We start from the raw sequence: 21436 nt of genomic DNA, 5'->3' as shown, positions 1-21436 counted from the left end.
TTTCACCGGATTTCCAAAATCAAGCAAAAATTTCGGCCTATATCTATGCTGAGAAATGGAGATACTCTGCTATCGGATTCCAAGGATATTGCGGACTACGCAGTTAATTATTTTAAAACTCTTTTTTCCACTAACAATGCTCTTGTGCAGGATTTTACGGTGGTGGACGATGTTATTCCTACTCTGGTGGATGACAATACAAATGCCATTCTGACTTTGCTCCCTTCTATGGAGGAAATTAAGGTTGCGGTTTTTAACTTGAACAAAGATAGTGCCCCGGGTCTGGATGGTTTTGGAGCTGTGTTCTACCAGACATATTGGGACATCATCAAAGGCGACGTCTCAAAGGCGGTTCTTCAATTCTTTATTTCTGGCTGGGTGCTGCCTGGATATAATTCTAACACTATTATTCTTATTCCTAAAGTTACTGGAGCTAACTCTCTTGATCAGTTCCGGCCTATTGCGGTTTCCAATTTCAAGTTCAAGCTTATTTCCAAAATTATAGCAGATAGAATCGCGGCTATCATGCCTTCGCTAGTTTCTCCAGAACAAAGGGGTTTTATCCATGGTAGACATATCCATGACTGCATTGCTTTGGCATCGGAGGCTTTCAATATGCTTGACTCTAAAGCTTGGTGTGGGAATTTGGCTTTCAAGGTGGACATAGCAAAGAATTTCGATACGCTTGATTGGCGCTTCTTGTTGAAAGTCCTCCAAAAGTTTGGTTTTAATAGCAAATTATGTGAGTGGATTAACATTATTCTCAATTCTGCAAATCTGTCTATCAACATCAATGGTGCTCTCAGTGGCTTTTTCAAGTGCTCCCGCGGTGTTCGACAGGGCGATCCGCTGTCCCCACTACTTTTTTGTCTCGCAGAAGAGGTTCTTAGCAGACTGCTCAAGCAAGTAGTTTCTTGTCATAAGCTGGAATTAATCAAGGGGCCTAACAACTCTCTGGTTCCATCTCACATCTTGTACGCGGACGACATTCTCATTTTTTGTAAAGGTAAAATTTCAAATGTCAGAACTCTCATCTCCACTTTTCAGGCATATGCTGCATTCTCGGGACAAGTGGTTAATTGTGACAAATCCTTCATTTTTGGAGGTGCTATGTCTAGTTCCAGGCTTAATATCATGGCTGATCTATCGGGTTTCAAGATAGGATCGCAACCTTTTTCCTACCTTGGCGTCCCGATTTTTAAAGGTAAACCGAGAGCTGTGTTTTTACAACCTATAGCAGACAAAATCATAAATAAACTGTCTTCTTGGAAAGGTTCTCTGCTGTCCTTTGCCAGTAGGGTGGAATTAGTGAAGTCCTCTATTCAAGGGATGTTAACTCATAGCATGTCCATTTATTCATGGCCGATTTCTCTTATGCGCCGTCTGGAGCGCGCGATTAAGTGTTTTATTTGGAGTGGTGATTCCAATAAAACCAAAGTGGTTACCGTGGCTTGAAGTGATATGTGTCTTCCTACTGATGAAGGCGGCCTTGGGCTGCGATCTTTAGTTAAGCTTAATGAAGCTTCGAATCTTAAGCTGGCTTGGGATCTTCTTTCTTCTTCGGACTCCTGGGCCATCCTTATGAGGCAGAGAGTTATGAGAAAACACAAGATCATTAATCATTATATCTTCTCTTCCATTTGGTCTAGCGTCAAATCGGAGATGCCCTCTGTTCTTGCAAACTCTTCTTGGTGCCTGGGCAACGGTAAGGATATTAGCTCATGGTATGATAATTGGTGTGGTGCGCCGCTGTTTAGTAGCTTCACTGACCTGACATCGATTAAGGATCAAAATGTAAGCAGTATCATTGTCAATGGCAATTGGGACTTTTCTAAAGCTGACACCATCATTCCTCCTTATATGCAAGTGCAAATTTCTAAATGTCACATTCCTATAGAGCCCTTGCAGGATAGGCGTGTTTGGTCTCACTCTCAGTTTGGTGATTTATCTACAAAGCTTGTGTATGAGTTTAAGCGGCTTAACGGTAATCGGAAAGAGTGGTGGCGGTGGATTTGGGCCAAATCTATACCTCCGTCAAGATCTTGTTTGGTTTGGAGAATTTTGCATCGGAAGGTGCCAACGGATGAGCAATGGAGACGTCGGAATTTCTCTATGGCTTCCAAATGTGGCCTGTGTTGTGCAGCAGAAGAAACCGATCAACACCTTTTTTTCGATTGTGATTATGCCTCTTATCTTTGGAAATGGCTGCAAAACATTCTTAATCTTCCCTTTCCTATCTCCGGATGGCCCGACATTTGGAGCATTTGTAAAAGGCCTTTTCTGCCCAATGCAAAATGATCTCGACAGCGGCTTTCATTTTCATCTTCAATGCAATTTGGATAGCTAGAAACAAGGTTAGATTCCATAACATGTTTTGTTCTGTTTCTTCCTCCATTTCTTATATTCTTGACGTTGTCTCCTTAGCGGGGAATTGTTCCTCTGTTAGTTCTTATATCAACATGGAATATTTTATGATTATAAAGAGTTTCGATGTCTCTATCCGTCCGCCTAGAGCTCTGAATATATTGGAGGTTATTTGGAAGCCCCCTCCTAATGATTGGTTCAAAATTAATTGTGACGGGGCTGCTACTTTACCGGGTCCTTCTGGTTGTGGTGGGATAGCTAGAAACAGTGATGGTGCTTTTTTGGGAGCATTCGCATCTTGTTTGGATGGAGCCAATTCTCTCACGGCCGAACTCTATGGTGCTATCCTAGCAATTGAGTTCGCCTTTGCGAGAAATTGGAATAATATTTGGTTAGAGACGGACTCAACCGCAGTTGTCAAAGCTTTCAATTCTCCGCATAAGGTTCCTTGGCAAGTTAGGAATATATGGTTGAATTGCATCAATATTGTTACTGTCATACCCCAAATTTGTCCTACCCTTTACTTCTAACTGGCTTAGGTTTTGCATTCATGTACATACATCACCTAGGTCATAATCCACATGCATGCATCCATACCATGGGTACTATTCAAAGGCTAGCAAGAAAAGGCTCTAGTGCAAAGAAGTTTGATCAAGAGAATAAGGAAACTGAGGTAATCATGTGGCTCTATGTTCATTGAAGTCCTCCTGGATTGGGGTGTCTCTCTACTTCAAATCAGGGCAAGCTTGCAAATCGTCTGGTTCTTTAAGCCAGGGTTTCTTTGACCAAAGTCAACCCGTTGACTTTCTGATCAACACTTAATCAGGAATAGCTCCTATGTGCGGAAAACTTCTCATGCTGACCTTGTGGAGGTGTTCGTTTGACTAGAATTGATTGGAAGAGGTTTAATCGGGAATTTCATCAATAGTCGGAAAAGTCGGAACAGTTGACTTTCGGGTCAAAATCGGAAAATTATTCAAATATTGACTTTTGGTGGAAAATTAATCAAGAAAAGTCGAAGAATGGATAAAATCGGGAGTTCGACAAAAAGTTGCAAAAAAGAGACAAAAATGGAAAATTTCAACACTTAGAAAATATTTTGGCACTTTGAATCTTGATGAGCAGTCCACTTCAGCCCTGATTTACACGTGGCAAATGACATTTTTTGAAGAAATTTCCAACATCAAAGTTGTTCCTCTCATGGAGGAGAACAACTTTGTAGTTGGACACTTTTTCATTTGAAGCTTGTATGAAGAGTCAAAGTGTTCAGAAGTTGCTGGAAACTCATTTGAATCAAGTCACATTTCAGGTCACAAGTCAGGTCATGACCTGGCATTTTCACAAACACATGGCATGCCAAATCTCCAGCCATTTTTTGAGCCCTACAAAAATGCCATGAATGCAAACTTGGTATCATTCTTTTCCTTGCCATCCCCTCTATCCATTGAAACAAGAATTGGCATAATTGGACAAATATGGAATGAGATGTAAGTTTTCAAAGTCATGTCCTCATCAAGTCACAATGATGCGTCTGGCTGAGCAGAAGTTCAAGGCATGCGCAAGGCTTTTTGTCAAACACATGGTGGGCCAGACTCAAACTCAAATTTCTTCCTCCACAAGCCACCATCTTGAACAAGCTTGATTCTAAACCACTCCTTGCCATGTCCTCTACTTAATAAGCCCAGCAATATTGATTTTGGACACATATTGAGCAAGTTATGAGACTGCAAAGTCATCCTCCAACCTAACCGTATTCTTGCCAAGGCACAAGCATCAGATCCAGGTCATGCGCGCGTGGCATATTCCAGATGCGCATCCATGTTTCCAGGCGAGTTTGAATGACTTGCAAGCTTGCAACTCCAATCTTCCCAACACGAAACTTGCACTATCTCATGTTCTTTTCAAATTGATGTCAAGATTACACCTTTTGAGAACTTGTAGAGGAAGTTATGAACACCCAAAGTGAGTGTCATGAACATTGTTGGAACGAGTAATCCATGAACCTTTGCATCACCAGCCCTTACTACAAAAGCCCATGCACAAAAGCTGAAAAGGAAAAGGCACGTGAAAGTTACTGTAAGTTGCAAACTTGTTCATTAAGTTTGCAAATCTACACTACAGGCCCCACCTCTCTCATTCACCAAAGAGGAAGCTCACATACTCCCTATATAAAGCTGCCACCACTCATTCACCTGGGAGGGATTCACTTCACACCATCATCCCAAAACCTCTCTTCTCACTCCCCTCGAGCCCTCTCTTCATCCCTTACCTTTCTCATCATTCTCTCTCTCTATTTTCTCTCTCTCACCTTCATCTCCATGTAACTACCATAACCGCCATAACAAACTCATAACCGTTTTTCAACCTCCATAGCTTCAACCTCCTTCAATCTCCATGACCATCATCACACTCACAACAACCACCATACTCCATCGTCACCTTCATCAATCGGCAACAATCTTCGTCAAGCTTCAACAAAGCATCATCATCACTTTCGTCGTGTACGCCGCATATCCTTGAACAAGATCTAAGCATCACCCCAACACACGAGATCTCTGAGCGTTATCTCTTGAAGATCGGATTCGAACCTGAAGCTTAGCTCATATCATCTCGGTCTCGCGTTCATCGGCTAAGGAGTTGCGGAGCTTCATCCTTGCTCTTCATTCAAAGATTCGTCAAACAAGTAAGTGTTCAGATCTGCCTCAGCATCATAACGCTAACATGCGCATTTGCCAATATCTAAGCTAGTTTTGCTCTCTCTGTATTCTGCTTGTTGATTCTGAAGATTGATTCTATTTGTGTACGCGGTTTACGTGTTTAGATTATGTGCTTAGGTTCTCTGAATGCGTGTGAGTATGAAATTGAAATCAGAACAAGTGTTAGTGAAAATCTTGTTAGCTAGGGTTTTACAATTGCCTTCGGTTAGAGGATTAGAAGAGGAATCAAAAAGAATGGAGACCGGATCTAGATTCAGTGCGAGATTACGAGTAGAATAGTGGTTGAGTTTTGTTTTTCTGGACTTGAGTCGCGGCGGAGGACGGTGGTGCACGCCGGAGAAGGTGATCGGTGATTATCTCCGGCGGTTGAGTCTGCTTAACATGTCTCCCTCCGTCTGCGTGCGTGGCGCTGCCTTACTGGTTCTCTTTCCAACTCTTTTGGTGTTGCAATAATTGAGTAGTGACGTGGCCCTGTGTGATTAGCTGAATTTTGTTTTTGTCTTACTCACTTAAGTGGAGCCTGCACCAATTGATAAAAGGTTCACATGCTACACTTATTTTCTTTTCTTACATCATGATAATAATAAGTGCTTGCTGTGTCAATAATGAAACAATAATGAAATAGAGATGGATTAATTGGTTTGTGACGCTGGGCCTCACGATCCTGGACTTTGTTACCTTTTCTAGATCACACCCTCGCTTTGCTAATGCACCTACAGCCTCGTAATTGGGCCTAGCATCTTGTTAATAATCACACCCTCCTGTTTGGCCCGGATACGCCACTGAACAAGAAGTCAGTTCATATTGAAATTGCTAATTCACCCCCTCTGTTGGCAGTTTTTTTAAAAAAATAAATAATAAAAATGTGTTTTCTTTTATTTCCTATTTGATAATTGCAATTTCCATGAAATACAAAAATACATAAAAATTGTTTTTGGGTATGTAAATAATTGTCATATTTTTGTTGATTTTTAATTGTTTCGATACCTTTAAATAAATCATTGCTTTCATAGTATACTTGTAATTTGGTTTCCTTTTGTAAATAATTTTGGGTATGATAAAATCCCTTTTGTTTGCTTTATATGTTCCTTGATGAACTGTTTAGTTTTTGTCTATTATTTTCGATGCATTTATGCAATTTATAGTGATCATTAGACTTAGGATTTCTCTTGAATAAACATAGATTAGGAAATAGGCTAGTTCCCTTTCATTCTTCTTCTTTTCAACTTTTAAAATACTTAATAAAAAACCGATGAAGATCATACCGTTGCTATATTTCATGGTAGGAAAGAAATGATTGAGGCGTAGGCCTCGATGTATGTTCTTTCCTACTTAGCGGAGAAGAAATGGTTGAGGTGTGAAGCCTCGATGTATTTCTTAACCGTTATTTAGAGAAACGATTGTGGCGTAGGCCTCGATGTGCATTCTCTAAATATTCACAAAGGAACTCCTTTTTTATTTCTACTAAACGGAAAAGAAATGATTGGAATGTAGATCTCGATGTATTTCTTAACCGTTATTTAGAGAAACGATTGTGGCGTAGGCCTCGATGTGCGTTCTCTAAATATTCAAAAACAGACAAAAACTCTTTTTGGTATGATCTAAGTCACAAATTAAAAATCCCCATAAAAAACACCAACCAAAAGTACTTCATAAAACACTAATAAATGGTCAGATTTAAAACAAAAGTGAGGAAGTGATGCGAGACCTTGTAGTAGGTTTTGTCATCATGGAATTACCCTAAAAGACACAAACCAATCTCTTTTTTCTTTTCTTAAGGGCAAGTTATCTCCGCTCCATTGCATCCTAGGCGATCCTTTATGCAAGAGCGTGAGCGTTAACGCCGCCCAACTAAAAAACACAAAAACAAACAGAAAATCTTTAGCCGAGCTACGGTAACTCTGATTCCTGAAAAGGATACGTAGGCAGCGGGGTAGGGCCCGTGCGAGTACAATTCTTTCTTTTCCCTACATTTTGCATACATTTCGCATATAGACATAGACATACACACCCTTTAGATAGAAACAAACATAGGTGGATACCATCGAGTACGATGGGCGTGAGGGGTGCTAATACCTTCCCCTTGCGTAACCGACTCCCGTACCTTGATTCTCTGGTCGCAAGACCCCGTTCCTTCCTTTGTTAGGTTTTCTGATATTCCTTTCCCTTATGGGATAAATATATTGGTGGCGACTCTGTTCATTTTTTCGCGAGCGTGCGACAGCTGGCGACTCTGCTGGGGATGTTGCTAGACCTGTTGCTGGTCCATCCTTAGCGAGTCGATCCTAGCCTGCGTTTGTTTGTTTATTTACTGGGTGTTTATTTGTTTTTATGTCTATACCTTGTATATATGTTTGCATGTTTATTTTTCTGCTTGCATATCATGTTTATTTCTGTTTGCACATCATGCATATGGATTATATTCTGTGTTCCTTGGGGTCTTCTGTTCTGTTTTGCAGGTTGGGTGGGATTGTTTCTATGAGGTAAAAGGCCCAATACCCAGGCCAGAGTGACACATAGGATACCTAGGATAGAGTGGATAGTCATGACGCCGATGAGATGTCAGGTCTTGTCTAGTGCGATCATGAGACCCACGCCCAGTCGAGGTCCAAATGGGGTATCATTGTTGGCATGTAGATGCAACAACATTGGTGCCTCAGGAGGACTGATAACGCTGGTTGCCATTTTGACCTACCCTGACCTAGACTACACCCGTGAGTGGGGAGGGATATACATGACAGGTACCGTTGGTGACTATTTGGTTCTGTTGGTGACTATTTGGTTCTGTTGGTGACTATTTGGTTCTGTTGTTGACTATTTGGTTCTATTGATGATTATGGTTCTTCTGGTTCTCTGATCTATGCCGGACCTTTGATCCTATGATATCTTCTTGCTCAGAATTATTGCCTTGGTCCCTCTATGTCGTGGAGACCCAATATGCATCATTTTCATCATAGCATGTTTACATTTCAAAAAAAAAAAGGAAAAAAAAAAAAGAAAAGAAAAAGTTAATTCTCATTTGCATGTCATTTTTCAGGGTATCCAGAAAATATCAATCTCTGTCAAGGATGGATAACAACGTGACCGTCAATCAAGGAGCTACAAGGCGCACACACACTTATACTTTCCATCGCGAGGGTATGGTTCAATTGGGACAATTGGGTGAATTGGTCACTGGTCATAATGAAACAGTGTTCGGTGACAATTATGGCAACATATTATCTCTTCTGTACTCGCGTGTCGACGAATGGGCCTTATCTACTCTTCTTCAGTTCTACGACCCAGATATCCGTTGTTTCACATTTTCAGATTATCAGCTAGCTCCCACTCTCGAAGAGTACTCTTACCTCCTCAACATCAAGATTCAACACAGAGTGCCTTTTGTTTGTGTCCCAGAGAAACCTAGGTTGGATTACATTGCCAACGCTCTTTATTTGAGCTTGGGAGATGTTCATGATAACTGGAAGAAGAATGGTGATACTCATGGCTTCTACATGAGTTTCCTGGTTGAAAAAGCTCAAGATTTTGCTGACAAAGGAATATGGTAGGCTTTCAATGCTATTTTGGCCGCTCTGATCTATGGAATTGTGATGTTTCCCAACATTCACAAGTTCGTTGATTTGGCTGCTCTATGTCTTTTTATGGACAAGAATCCAATACCCACCCTATTGGCTGACACATATTATTCTATTCACTCTAGGCATGGTAAAAGGGGGGCTATTCGAGGTTGCTTGCCGCTGTTATATAAATGGTTCAAATCTCACTTGCCTGCTAGTGGTCCGTTTGTTACCTCTACTCAGAAATGGTCTCAGAGAATCATGGGACTTACTGCAAACGATATCGTATGGTATCAATTCCGAACAGGCATATCTGAAGTCATTATTAGGTGCGGAAACTTTGGTAACGTCCCGCTCATTGGGACAAGAGGATGTATTAACTACAACCCAATTCTAGCTCTTCGTCAGTTGGTTTATACCATGAAGAGTGGGCCTTCGGATAGGGAGATTTACCAATCCGTGTACTTTGAAAAGGGAGCTGACCCTGTAGCGCTTGAGGAAATCAGGAAAGCCTGGAATAACATTCATATAGGTGAGAGATCCACTCTGGGAGCCAAGAATGCCATTGCTATGGAGCCCTATACCGATTGGGTTAAGGAGAGAGTCAAGACACTTTTGTTACCATTCCCGAGGGTCCCTCTCTTGTATGCACAACCTCCGAAGATATCGGAAACTATGGTGTCAAGGGAACGTTTTGACCAGGTCCGCGTCGCCAATTTGAGACTGAAAGAGAAAGATAGGGATATGGATTTGAAGCGCTATTTCCTTAAACAGACAAAGAATGAACTGGCCCGTGAACTTAAAACTCTCAAAGGAGAGTCTTCTCAAGCCAGGAAGAGAGTTAGAACTGAAAAGGACGGAAAAGCTGTTGTTGCTCCTACTGAAGACCCTCAAAAGGTTATAGAAAAGATTATAAAGGAAGAAAAAGAGAAGCTCAGACGAGAGTACCAAGAAGACCTGAAAGCCCACAAGCTCCGACTGGAGAAAGAAACCAAATATGAGTTGAGGACCATGAAGAGGAAACTGGAAGAAGAGACCACTCAGAGAATAGCAGTTGAGACCCAATTGAAAGGAAGTCACCTTCGCACCGCCCGACTAGCTGAAGAGAATGTCAAGCTCAGAGATCAAATGATGAGTGAAGCAAATGCACTTGAGAAGACCTATATCCCAGAATGCAAAGGGTGTGACGAACTTAGGGATTGCTGCAAGAATCTAGACACGCAGTTGTTCCGAAAGGATGAAGTGATCCAAAGCCTTGTCAAAGGAAGAGATCGGGAGACGACTAAGAAGCTATTTGACGAAACAAAGAAGTGGAGTGACGCCCATTTCAGACAAGGAGGGCCTTTGTTCTACATTGAGATGAATTGATAATTGAATTTGTTTGTAGATCACCACCAGATTTGTTGGATGGGGTCTCTATTGCTCTTTATATTGAAACATTGTTATTTGTGTTTGAACCTACTCGCCTTAGGGGGCTATTATGAATGAAATGAATTGCTTTCCGTATTCACTTGATATCTCTCTCGTCACGTTGTTATTTGTTCTTGACTATCAATCTTACTTTGGATACCCTGAAAATGACACAACACATCATATGCACACATGCACACATCCATTCACATTGTCACATTGCATTTTTCAGGTTATTATACAAGACACTAATTGGGGTCCCTTACAACACAGATTTCTTTTCCGACGACGAAGCTGACTTTCTTACATCCTTACCGCACCAGGAGCAACGAGAGAATCATGGATCAGTTCGAACAGAATCAAGCGGCCCTCCGTAGGGATATGGATGTTATGGGGGAAAGAATGACCCAACTTATGGAGACTCTCCATGTCGTTGTCCAAGGACAAGAAGAGCTCAGAAAGAGCGTTGCTGGATTGATCAAGGATACTCCTACTAACTCTGCTGATGGGGGAGTAAAAACTAAGGAGATTCCTGTTGAGGGTATAGCAAAGGTAGTGGATGACCACCATGAGGCTATTGATCTTGAACATGATCTTACTGCTGAGTTGACCGAGACTGCTAAGATGTACCAAGCTCTCGAAGAACGCCTTAAGGCCGTTGAGGTTGCTAAAACTTCGAGTTTCGATACCGCTGCCCTGAGCTTGGTACCTGGAATTGTTATTCCACCGAAGTTCAAGGTGCCAGATTTTGATAAGTACAAGGGAGTTACTTGTCCAGAAACTCACATTCGTTCTTACTGTCGTAAGATGGCCGCTCACGCCGAGAACGAACCTCTGCTTATGCATTTCTTCCAGGACAGTCTCACAGGAGCTCCGTTGGAGTGGTATATGAAACTTGAGAGGGCCAATGTCAGTACTTGGGGAGGACTTGTTGATGCCTTTCTGAAACAATACCACTACAATACTGCTATGGCTCCTAGCCGTGCCCAACTACAAAATATGTCACAAAAGTCTGAAGAATCTTTCAAAGAATATGCCCAGAGGTGGCGTGAACTTGCTGCTCGAGTTCAACCTCCTCTTCTTGACCGAGAATTGATTGATCTGTTTATGGGTACTCTGAAAGGGCCGTACCTTCAACACATGGTTAGTAATACTTCTCCGTCCTTCTCAGATGTGGTTATCATTGGTGAACGGGTTGAGAACTGTGTAAAAGCTGGTACCATTCAAGGTGTTACTAGTCCTAGCAACTCAAGTGGTAATGGTAAGAAGCCGTATTTTGGGTTTGTGAAGAAGAAAGAAGGTGAAACCAGTACTGCTTCAGTTGACCAAGGTAGAACTCCAGTATACTCTGCTGTTCCACCTCCTTACTACCCGATGCCATATACTGTTCCCAATCCGTATGCCCCTCAGGCATACGCTGCTGCATTTCCACAACCATGGATGGCACCCCAACAGCCTTTCGTACCACAACCACAAGTTGCTGCTCCTCAGAATCGTCAACAGAATCCTAGGCCTCAAGGTCAAAGAGCTCCACAAAGGCAGAGGTACCCTGATAGGCGTATAGATCCAATTCCGATGCCATATGCACAGCTCCTTCCCCAATTACTTGCTGGTCAGTTGGTGCAACTCCGTGAAATGGGCCCTCCGCCTAGCCCTCTTCCTCCAGGATATGATGCTAATGCTCGCTGTGAATTCCACTCAGGCGCTCCAGGCCATACGATTGAAAAGTGTAAAGCATTAAAATACAAAGTCCAGGATCTTCTCGATGACAAGCTCATCTCGTTCACTCCTACTGGTCCTAATGTGCAGAATAATCCTATGCCTCCTCATGCTGGTGCGACCAATGCTATTGAGTCATGTGATGATCAGACCCTAGTAAGTGATGTTAATGAGGTAAGGATGCCGCTAGCAGTTGTCAGAGAATATCTTATGCAACAAAAGGTTTTGTGTGAACTACACGACTACTGTTTGCAATGTTCTTCTAACCCTGAGGAATGCACTAGGTTGAAAGAAGAAATCCAGAAACTAATGGATGAAGGTGTTCTTAGAGTGGAAAGGGTCGTTCCTGTCGAAGATGTGGCTACTCTAGAGATACCTTACTATCCTGCTGAGGTGTCAAAGAATCAGAGTACTCCTTTGGTCATTCGTGCTCCGAGTACTCCCTTGGTCATTCAGGCTCCGAGGACTCCATTGGTTATTCAGGTTCCAAATGCTCCTTCGACTCCTCCAACCTCGTCTCTTGTGAATGATTCTAAGGCTGTCCCTTGGAGCTATAATGCCGTGTATATTCGAGGGAAGAAATATGATTGTCCTCCAATGGGTAATTCGAGCATCATTAATATTACTGGCACTAGTGGCATTACCCGTAGTGGTCGAATCTTTGCTGCCCCTCCTCCGCCTCCTAAAGAGACCAACAAAGAGGCTAGTACACAAGCAAAAGGAAAGCAAGTTGCTGTTGATCCTCCTGTAACACGTAATGCCCAAGATGCCGAACAACTCTTGAAAATCATTAAGAAAAGTGATTACAAAGTGATTGACCAACTTGATCAGACCCAAGCCAAGATCTCCATCTTGTCTCTCTTGGTACACTCTGAAGCTCATCGTGATGCTCTGATGAAAGTTCTGGCTTCCGCTCACGTAACTCAAGATATTACTGTACCTCAGTTCGAAGGGGTTGTGACCAACATTGCTGCTGGTAATTATTTGGGTTTTTCTGATGATGAACTTCCACCTGAGGGTAGGGCACATAACAAAGCATTGCATATCTCCGTCAAGTGTCTTGATGCTGTGTTGTCTCGAGTTCTGATTGATACAGGTTCTTCTCTTAATGTGATGCCCAAGGCCACTTTGTTTAAGCCGAGTATGGATGGGATTATGATGAGACCATGCACTATGAGTGTTAGAGCATTTGATGGTTCTAGAAGGTCCGTAGAAGGAGAAATTGATCTGCCTGTCTTGATTGGTCCTCACATGTTCTACATTGCCTTCTACGTTATGGATATAAACCCTTCGTACACTTGCCTCTTGGGTCGTCCTTGGATTCATGCTGCTGGAGCTGTGACATCTACTCTCCATCAGTGCTTGAAATTTGTTGTGAACGACAAGATTGTTGTGATCACTGGTGAAGAGGATTTGATAGTCAATAATCTGGCATCATACTGTTATGTTGAAGTGGAAGGAGAGATACAAGAGACACCTTTTCAGGCCTTAGAGATTGTGTCGGTTGATAAACTCCCCGTGGTTGAGAATAAGAGGGAACTCGGAGCACCACTCTCGTCTTTAAATGATGCTAAGGCCTTCTTAGAAGCTGGTACTCCCCATAGTGCCTGGGGCAAGCTGATTGATGTTCATGAGAAGCGAGACAAGTATGGCCTCGGGTATCAACCATCTTCTTCTACTCAGCTCAGCATAATTCCTGGAAAGAAGGTGATTCCCCCCATTTCTCAAGTGTTCGTCAGTGCAAGCACCAGTTCTGGAAGTCAGGTCCTCGCTGTGGATGATGATGATGATGAAGAAGATCTCTCCAGATTCATTTGCCATGCTGCGCCTGGACAGGAGCTCAACAATTGGACTATCTTGGACATCCCCAGAGTCACTTTTATGGAGATGTAATTTTCTTGTTTCAATAAGTCATATGCTTCGCCCTAAGCATTTTGACCATTTGTACAAAGAAGGGCCCCCATGTTGTTTCAATTTGTTTAATATTGAATGAAAATCATATCTTCGCATGCAATTACTGTTCCATTCCTTTCATTTTTGTTTTTACTTTAAAAAAAAACTTTTTTTCAAAAATGGCAAAGTTTTTCCCTTTTTCTTCTTTATGTGTTGCATTCTAAGGCATAAATCATCCATCGTGCAGATCCGGCTCGAATTCCATCAAAAATGATAATGTTACAGTTCCACGTCTTAATATCCTTGAGAATCCAATTGACCAAGCTGATGAGGATAGTGGGGAAGATTGTGAAGTCCCCGAGGAATTGGCAAGACTTTTGAGACAAGAGGAGAAATCTATTCAGCCACATCAGGAAGCCATAGAAATCATCAACCTCGGTTCAGAAGAAACAAAGAGAGAAGTCAAGATAGGTGCCGCTTTGGAAAGTGATGTAAAGAGAAGGTTGATTGAGTTGCTTCGAGAGTATGTTGATATCTTCGCCTGGTCATATGAAGACATGCCCGGTTTAGACACGGATATAGTTATGCACAGGCTACCTCTCAAACCAGAATGTTCGCCTGTAAAGCAAAAACCACGAAGAACTCGACCTGATATGGCTTTGAAAATCAAGGAAGAAGTTGAAAAACAGTTGAAGGCTGGTTTCTTATCTGTGTGTGAGTATCCTCCTTGGATTGCAAACATAGTACCCGTTCCTAAGAAGGACGGAAAGGTACGCATGTGTGTTGACTACCGAGATTTGAATAGGGCAAGTCCGAAGGATGATTTCCCTCTGCCTCATATTGATGTGCTAGTCGACAACACTGCTCAGTATTCGGTGTTCTCCTTCATGGATGGTTTTTCTGGCTATAATCAAATAAAAATGGCTCCTGAAGATATGACCAAGACTACTTTTACCACTCCGTGGGGTACGTATTGTTATAAGGTGATGCCTTTTGGTCTTAAGAATGTTGGTGCAACATATCAACGAGCTATGGTGACCCTTTTCCATGATATGATCCATAAGGAGATTGAGGTGTACGTCGATGATATGATTGCAAAATCCCAAACTGAGGAGGAACATTTGGTATACCTTGAGAAATTGTTTGCTCGTTTGCGAAAATTCAAGTTGAGGCTTAATCCAAATAAGTGCACTTTTGGAGTGCGATCTGGAAAGTTACTTGGATTTATTGTGAGTCAACGAGGGATTGAGGTCGACCCTGACAAGGTAAGAGCAATACAGAATATGCCAGCACCAAAGAATGAAAAAGAGGTCCGAGGGTTCCTTGGGAGATTGAATTACATAGCCAGGTTCATTTCTCATCTCACTGACACCTGTGAACCCATCTTCAAACTGCTGCGTAAAAATCAAGATATCCGTTGGGATGATCATTGTCAGGAAGCCTTCGAAAAGATCAAGCAGTATCTCCAAGAGCCGCCAATTCTCATGCCTCCGGTTCCTGGGAGGCCGCTTCTTATGTACTTAACTGTGCTTGAAGGATCTATGGGGTGTGTGCTAGGCCAACATGACGAGTCTGGTCGAAAAGAGTGCGCCATTTATTACCTGAGCAAAAAGTTTACCGATTGTGAATCCCGCTACTCACTACTCGAGAAAACTTGTTGTGCTTTGGTATGGGCTGCTCGCCGACTGAGGCAGTATATGTTAACTCACACTACTCTATTGATCTCCAAAATGGACCCGATAAAGTACATCTTTGAAAAACCGGCTCTTACAGGAAGACTAGCCCGATGGCAAATGCTTTTATCAGAATATGACATCCAGTATGTCACACAGAAGGCCATCAAAGGAAGTGTCCTTGCAGATCATCTTGCTCATCAGCCATTAGAAGAGTATCAGTCGATGAAGTTCGACTTTCCTGATGAAGATATCATGAAATTAGATGATAATGAAGGACCCGAACCAGGAGAGCGATGGACTCTCACGTTCGATGGTGCATCAAATGCTATGGGCCATGGTATTGGGGCAGTTTTGACTTCTCCTCGTCAAACTCACATCCCTTTCACAGCTAGAATATGCTTTGATTGCACAAAAATTGTCGCAGAATACGAAGCTTGCATAATGGGTCTCGAAGCAGCCATTGATATGAGAATCAAGATCCTTGAGGTCTATGGGGAATCTGCCCTGGTTATACATCAAGTAAGAGGTGATTGGGAAACACGACACCCCAATTTAGTTCCTTATAGGGACTATATCTTGGAGTTGTTGCCCGCTTTCGAGGAAATCACTTTCAATCACATCCCCCGAGAGGAAAATCAATTGGCAGATGCTTTGGCTACTTTGGCGGCTATGTTCAGAGTTAGCTCCCCTAAGGAAGTGCCAGACATAACGATCCTCCGTTACAAAGAGCCTGCCCATGCATTCCCTGCTCATTGTCTCACTACTGAAGATGTGTATGATGAAAAGCCATGGTATTACGACATCAAGAGGTATGTTGAGAAGCAAGAATATCCCGAAGATGCTACGATTGGTGATAAGCGAACGCTTCGAAGGTTAGCATCCAAATTCTTCTTGTCAGGAGACGTCCTGTACAAAAGAAACTATGATTCAGTTTTGCTCAGATACGTGGATAGACACGAAGCAGAATTGATCATGCGGGAAATTCATGAAGGATCTTTTGGAACTCATTCCAGTGGACATTCTATGGCCAAAAAGATCTTGCGAGCAGGATATTACTGGATGACGATTGAAAGTGATTGTTATGTGTACGTGAAGAAATGTCACAAATGTCAAGTGTATGCTGACAGAATTCATGTTCCTCCGACTCCTCTGAATGTCCTGACATCGCCTTGGCCCTTTGCTATGTGGGGCATAGACATGATCGGACGGATAGAGCCACAAGCTTCAAATGGACACAGATTTATTCTTGTTGCTATCGACTACTTCACCAAATGGGTTGAAGCTGCTTCTTACAAGAACGTAACCAAGCAAGTCGTTACTCGCTTCATCAAGAAGGAGATCATATGCCGATATGGGGTTCCAAACAAGATCATCACTGATAACGGGTCCAATCTTAATAACAAGATGATGGCAGAGTTGTGTGAAGAGTTCAAGATTGAACATCACAATTCATCACCCTATCGGCCAAAGATGAACGGCGCAGTCGAAGCTGCTAACAAGAATATAAAGAAGATTGTCCAGAAGATGGTTAGAACGTATAAAGATTGGCATGAGATGTTGCCATTTGCTTTGCATGGCTATAGAACTTCGGTTCGTACTTCAACTGGGGCAACTCCCTTCTCTCTTGTCTACGGCATGGAGGCCGTACTACCTGTCGAAGTGGAAATTCCCTCATTGAGAGTCTTGATGGACGCCAAACTCGATGAAACAGAATGGGTTCAAACGAGGCTTGATCATCTCAATCTAATTGAGGAGAAACGCTTATCTGCTATCTGCCATGGCCAGTTGTACCAAAAGAGGATCAAGAAAGCGTATGACAAGAAGATTCGGCCTCGAGAGTTCCACACAGGTGACCTAGTCGTAAGGAAGATCTTGCCAATTCACACTGACCCAAGGGGCAAATGGACTCCCAACTATGAGGGACCATACATTGTGAAGAAAGCATTTTCAGGTGGTGCTTTAATCCTGACAAAGATGGATGGGGAAGACGTTCCGCTTCCAGTCAATTCAGACTCAGTCAAAAAATACTACGCATAAAAGACCCGCTAGGTCGACGTACCTAGGCAAAAATAAGGGCATCCCGGCAAACCAAAAGGGTTTGGGCAAAAATTAGGGATAGAACAAAAAAGAATAACCCGCTAAGTTGAAAACCCGAAAGGGCGACCTAGGCAAAAAGGGGCATCCCGCTGGATTGAAAACCCGAAAGGGCGATCCAGGCAAAAGTTAGGGATCAAAAGCGAGAGGCTGCAGTCTGAATATCCTTCACAAAGACCGCTATACGCCCTTGGCAGAACGGACAGATCAATCCAACCATTTCCCTTCTGAAGCAAAGCATTGAGAGGATCGAGGATATGGGAACTGTAGCAATATCGGTTTTAATGGAAATCCGAGCATTTCTCTTTGCCATTTTGCTCTTTGCATTTTATTTTCTTCTTCGCAACTACCTCATTTAGGAGTTGCTTCCTTGTACAAAAGCCTATTCATAGGCATTCCATCAATAAAATGATCTTTTGATAAAAAGCTTTCCTTGTTACTTTTCTTTTTTTCGCATGCGAGATGTGATTTAATTCGTTATTAAACGTTGCATTGAAAGCATGGGGAACAATAATCACAAAATCAAAACGAAACATGATGTTGCATAAACATAAAAGTGCTCTAAGGGGCACCATTTGCGTCCGAACGTTGTTCCCTGTGCAGGTTGCAGTTTCTATCCGTCATCTTGGCTTATGACATGCCACAAAGGTCATCATCATCCCACGTGAAAGTTCCAGAGTATAATTCATCAAGTACTGGTAAGCATGGAGCACATGAAAAGGTCCATATCCCTCTTCCATGTGGCAGACGAAGAGCGGTCTCTCAAAATTCATGATTCCCCAAGCGGCATAGGATGTAAGGAAAGTCGAGCGAGATCATTTCATCCCCAGCGGGGCTATGTTCCAACCCTCAACGCAGTTACCAATAATCTTTGGTACTGTAGGGTTTCTGATATCAATTCGCAATGATGGTTCAAGATCACAAGACAACGGACCCCAATGATCCTTCTTCTGTTCCCCCAAGGGCCTTTATTTGGCACTCTTTGCATATAGAATCCATTGCATATAGCATTTGCATCCTCAAAAGCGTAGCATATCCGTCCAAAGCGGAACATTACGCCACAGAAAAGTCAAACATGCATACAAAGAATAAGCCAGATAATGCAAATCATCCCTCAATCAAGACAATGATACACCCCACATAAAATGTCCTTACAAACTCCCATTGATATCTGCTACTCCATTACAAATCTCCTCCACCCACGGTGCCGATACTTGGTTTTACCAATCCCCAATCTCCAGTCTAAGTGCTTCAGTAATTTTCCTGTGGATCGTAGGTCCGTTGACCTTATCCTCATCTTTTTCAATTCCTGTGGATCGTAGGTCCGTTGACCTTATCCTCATCCTTTGCATTCTTGTGGATCGTAGGTCCGTTGACCTTATCCTCATCTTTTTCAATTCCTGTGGATCGTAGGTCCGTTGACCTTATCCTCATCTTTTTCAATTCCTGTGGATCGTAGGCCCGTTGACCTTATCCTCATCTTTTTCAATTCTTGTGGATCGTAGGTCCGTTGACCTTATCCTCATCTTTTTCAATTCTTGTGGATCGTAGGTCCGTTGACCTTATCCTCATCTCTTGTATTTCTTGTGGATCGTAGGTCCGTTGACCTTATCCTCATCTCTTTCATTTCTTGTGGATCGTAGGTCCGTTGACCTTATCCTCATCTTTTTCATTCTTGTGGATCGTAGGTCCGTTGACCTTATCCTCATCTTTTTCATTCATGTGGATCGTAGGTCCGTCGACCTTATCCTCATCTTTTTCAGTTCTTGTGGATCGTAGGTCCGTTGACCTTATCCTCATCTTTTTCCTTCCTGTGGATCGTAGGTCTGACGACCTTATCCTCGTCTTTTTCAATTCTCATGAGTCGTGAGTTTGTTATTTCTCACCCCGATGTGGAGTCATAAGTCGCACAAGATCTCTTCCTTTCAGTCACAGTTTCATACAACAATCATTTCCATTGAGAACCTTGTATTGGCACCTCAGGCTACGTTACAAGCTATCACCCTTCTTCCAATTACTCACCATAAATTTCCACCAGAAAAACAATAAATTTCTCTTTCCCCAGCAGATATCAAAACAAAAATAAGGATAACACTTACACCATCTTCTCTTCAGGACAAATTTCTGGTCTTGGTATTTAATCTTCTTTCACCTTGAATGTTCGAAAGGCTAACGCCAACCTCGCCTTCAGGTGTAAGACGATTAAATAGGGGCAGCTGTCATACCCCAAATTTGTCCTACCCTTTACTTCTAACTGGCTTAGGTTTTGCATTCATGTACATACATCACCTAGGTCATAATCCACATGCATGCATCCATACCATGGGTACTATTCAAAGGCTAGCAAGAAAAGGCTCTAGTGCAAAGAAGTTTGATCAAGAGAATAAGGAAACTGAGGTAATCATGTGGCTCTATGTTCATTGAAGTCCTCCTGGATTGGGGTGTCTCTCTACTTCAAATCAGGGCAAGCTTGCAAATCGTCTGGTTCTTTAAGCCAGGGTTTCTTTGACCAAAGTCAACCCGTTGACTTTCTGATCAACACTTAATCAGGAATAGCTCCTATGTGCGGAAAACTTCTCATGCTGACCTTGTGGAGGTGTTCGTTTGACTAGAATTGATTGGAAGAGGTTTAATCGGGAATTTCATCAATAGTCGGAAAAGTCGGAACAGTTGACTTTCGGGTCAAAATCGGAAAATTATTCAAATATTGACTTTTGGTGGAAAATTAATCAAGAAAAGTCGAAGAATGGATAAAATCGGGAGTTCGACAAAAAGTTGCAAAAAAGAGACAAAAATGGAAAATTTCAACACTTAGAAAATATTTTGGCACTTTGAATCTTGATGAGCAGTCCACTTCAGCCCTGATTTACACGTGGCAAATGACATTTTTTGAAGAAATTTCCAACATCAAAGTTGTTCCTCTCATGGAGGAGAACAACTTTGTAGTTGGACACTTTTTCATTTGAAGCTTGTATGAAGAGTCAAAGTGTTCAGAAGTTGCTGGAAACTCATTTGAATCAAGTCACATTTCAGGTCACAAGTCAGGTCATGACCTGGCATTTTCACAAACACATGGCATGCCAAATCTCCAGCCATTTTTTGAGCCCTACAAAAATGCCATGAATGCAAACTTGGTATCATTCTTTTCCTTGCCATCCCCTCTATCCATTGAAACAAGAATTGGCATAATTGGACAAATATGGAATGAGATGTAAGTTTTCAAAGTCATGTCCTCATCAAGTCACAATGATGCGTCTGGCTGAGCAGAAGTTCAAGGCATGCGCAAGGCTTTTTGTCAAACACATGGTGGGCCAGACTCAAACTCAAATTTCTTCCTCCACAAGCCACCATCTTGAACAAGCTTGATTCTAAACCACTCCTTGCCATGTCCTCTACTTAATAAGCCCAGCAATATTGATTTTGGACACATATTGAGCAAGTTATGAGACTGCAAAGTCATCCTCCAACCTAACCGTATTCTTGCCAAGGCACAAGCATCAGATCCAGGTCATGCGCGCGTGGCATATTCCAGATGCGCATCCATGTTTCCAGGCGAGTTTGAATGACTTGCAAGCTTGCAACTCCAATCTTCCCAACACGAAACTTGCACTATCTCATGTTCTTTTCAAATTGATGTCAAGATTACACCTTTTGAGAACTTGTAGAGGAAGTTATGAACACCCAAAGTGAGTGTCATGAACATTGTTGGAACGAGTAATCCATGAACCTTTGCATCACCAGCCCTTACTACAAAAGCCCATGCACAAAAGCTGAAAAGGAAAAGGCACGTGAAAGTTACTGTAAGTTGCAAACTTGTTCATTAAGTTTGCAAATCTACACTACAGGCCCCACCTCTCTCATTCACCAAAGAGGAAGCTCACATACTCCCTATATAAAGCTGCCACCACTCATTCACCTGGGAGGGATTCACTTCACACCATCATCCCAAAACCTCTCTTCTCACTCCCCTCGAGCCCTCTCTTCATCCCTTACCTTTCTCATCATT

The 21436-nt window shown here is 42.4% G+C and overlaps 1 protein-coding gene across 1 annotated transcript; it reads left to right on the top strand.

Annotated features, from left to right (window-relative positions):
* The first annotated feature begins 1461 nt into the window (after positions 1-1461).
* On the top strand, positions 1462-2298 carry LOC131628440 (uncharacterized). The gene has a single exon (XM_058899307.1). The coding sequence runs from the start codon at positions 1462-1464 to the stop codon at positions 2296-2298; it is 837 nt and encodes a 278-aa protein (XP_058755290.1).
* The last annotated feature ends 19138 nt before the right edge of the window (positions 2299-21436 follow it).

Source organism: Vicia villosa, linkage group LG1, assembly GCF_029867415.1.
Source record: "Vicia villosa cultivar HV-30 ecotype Madison, WI linkage group LG1, Vvil1.0, whole genome shotgun sequence".
Classification (NCBI taxonomy): domain Eukaryota; kingdom Viridiplantae; phylum Streptophyta; class Magnoliopsida; order Fabales; family Fabaceae; genus Vicia; species Vicia villosa.
This window is presented reverse-complemented; position numbering and strand designations above follow the sequence as displayed.

Excerpts from the sequence above, each read along its gene's own strand:
- LOC131628440 (XM_058899307.1), top strand. The coding sequence starts at position 1,462 with ATGTGTCTTCCTACTGATGAAGGCGGCCTTGGGCTGCGATCTTTAGTT.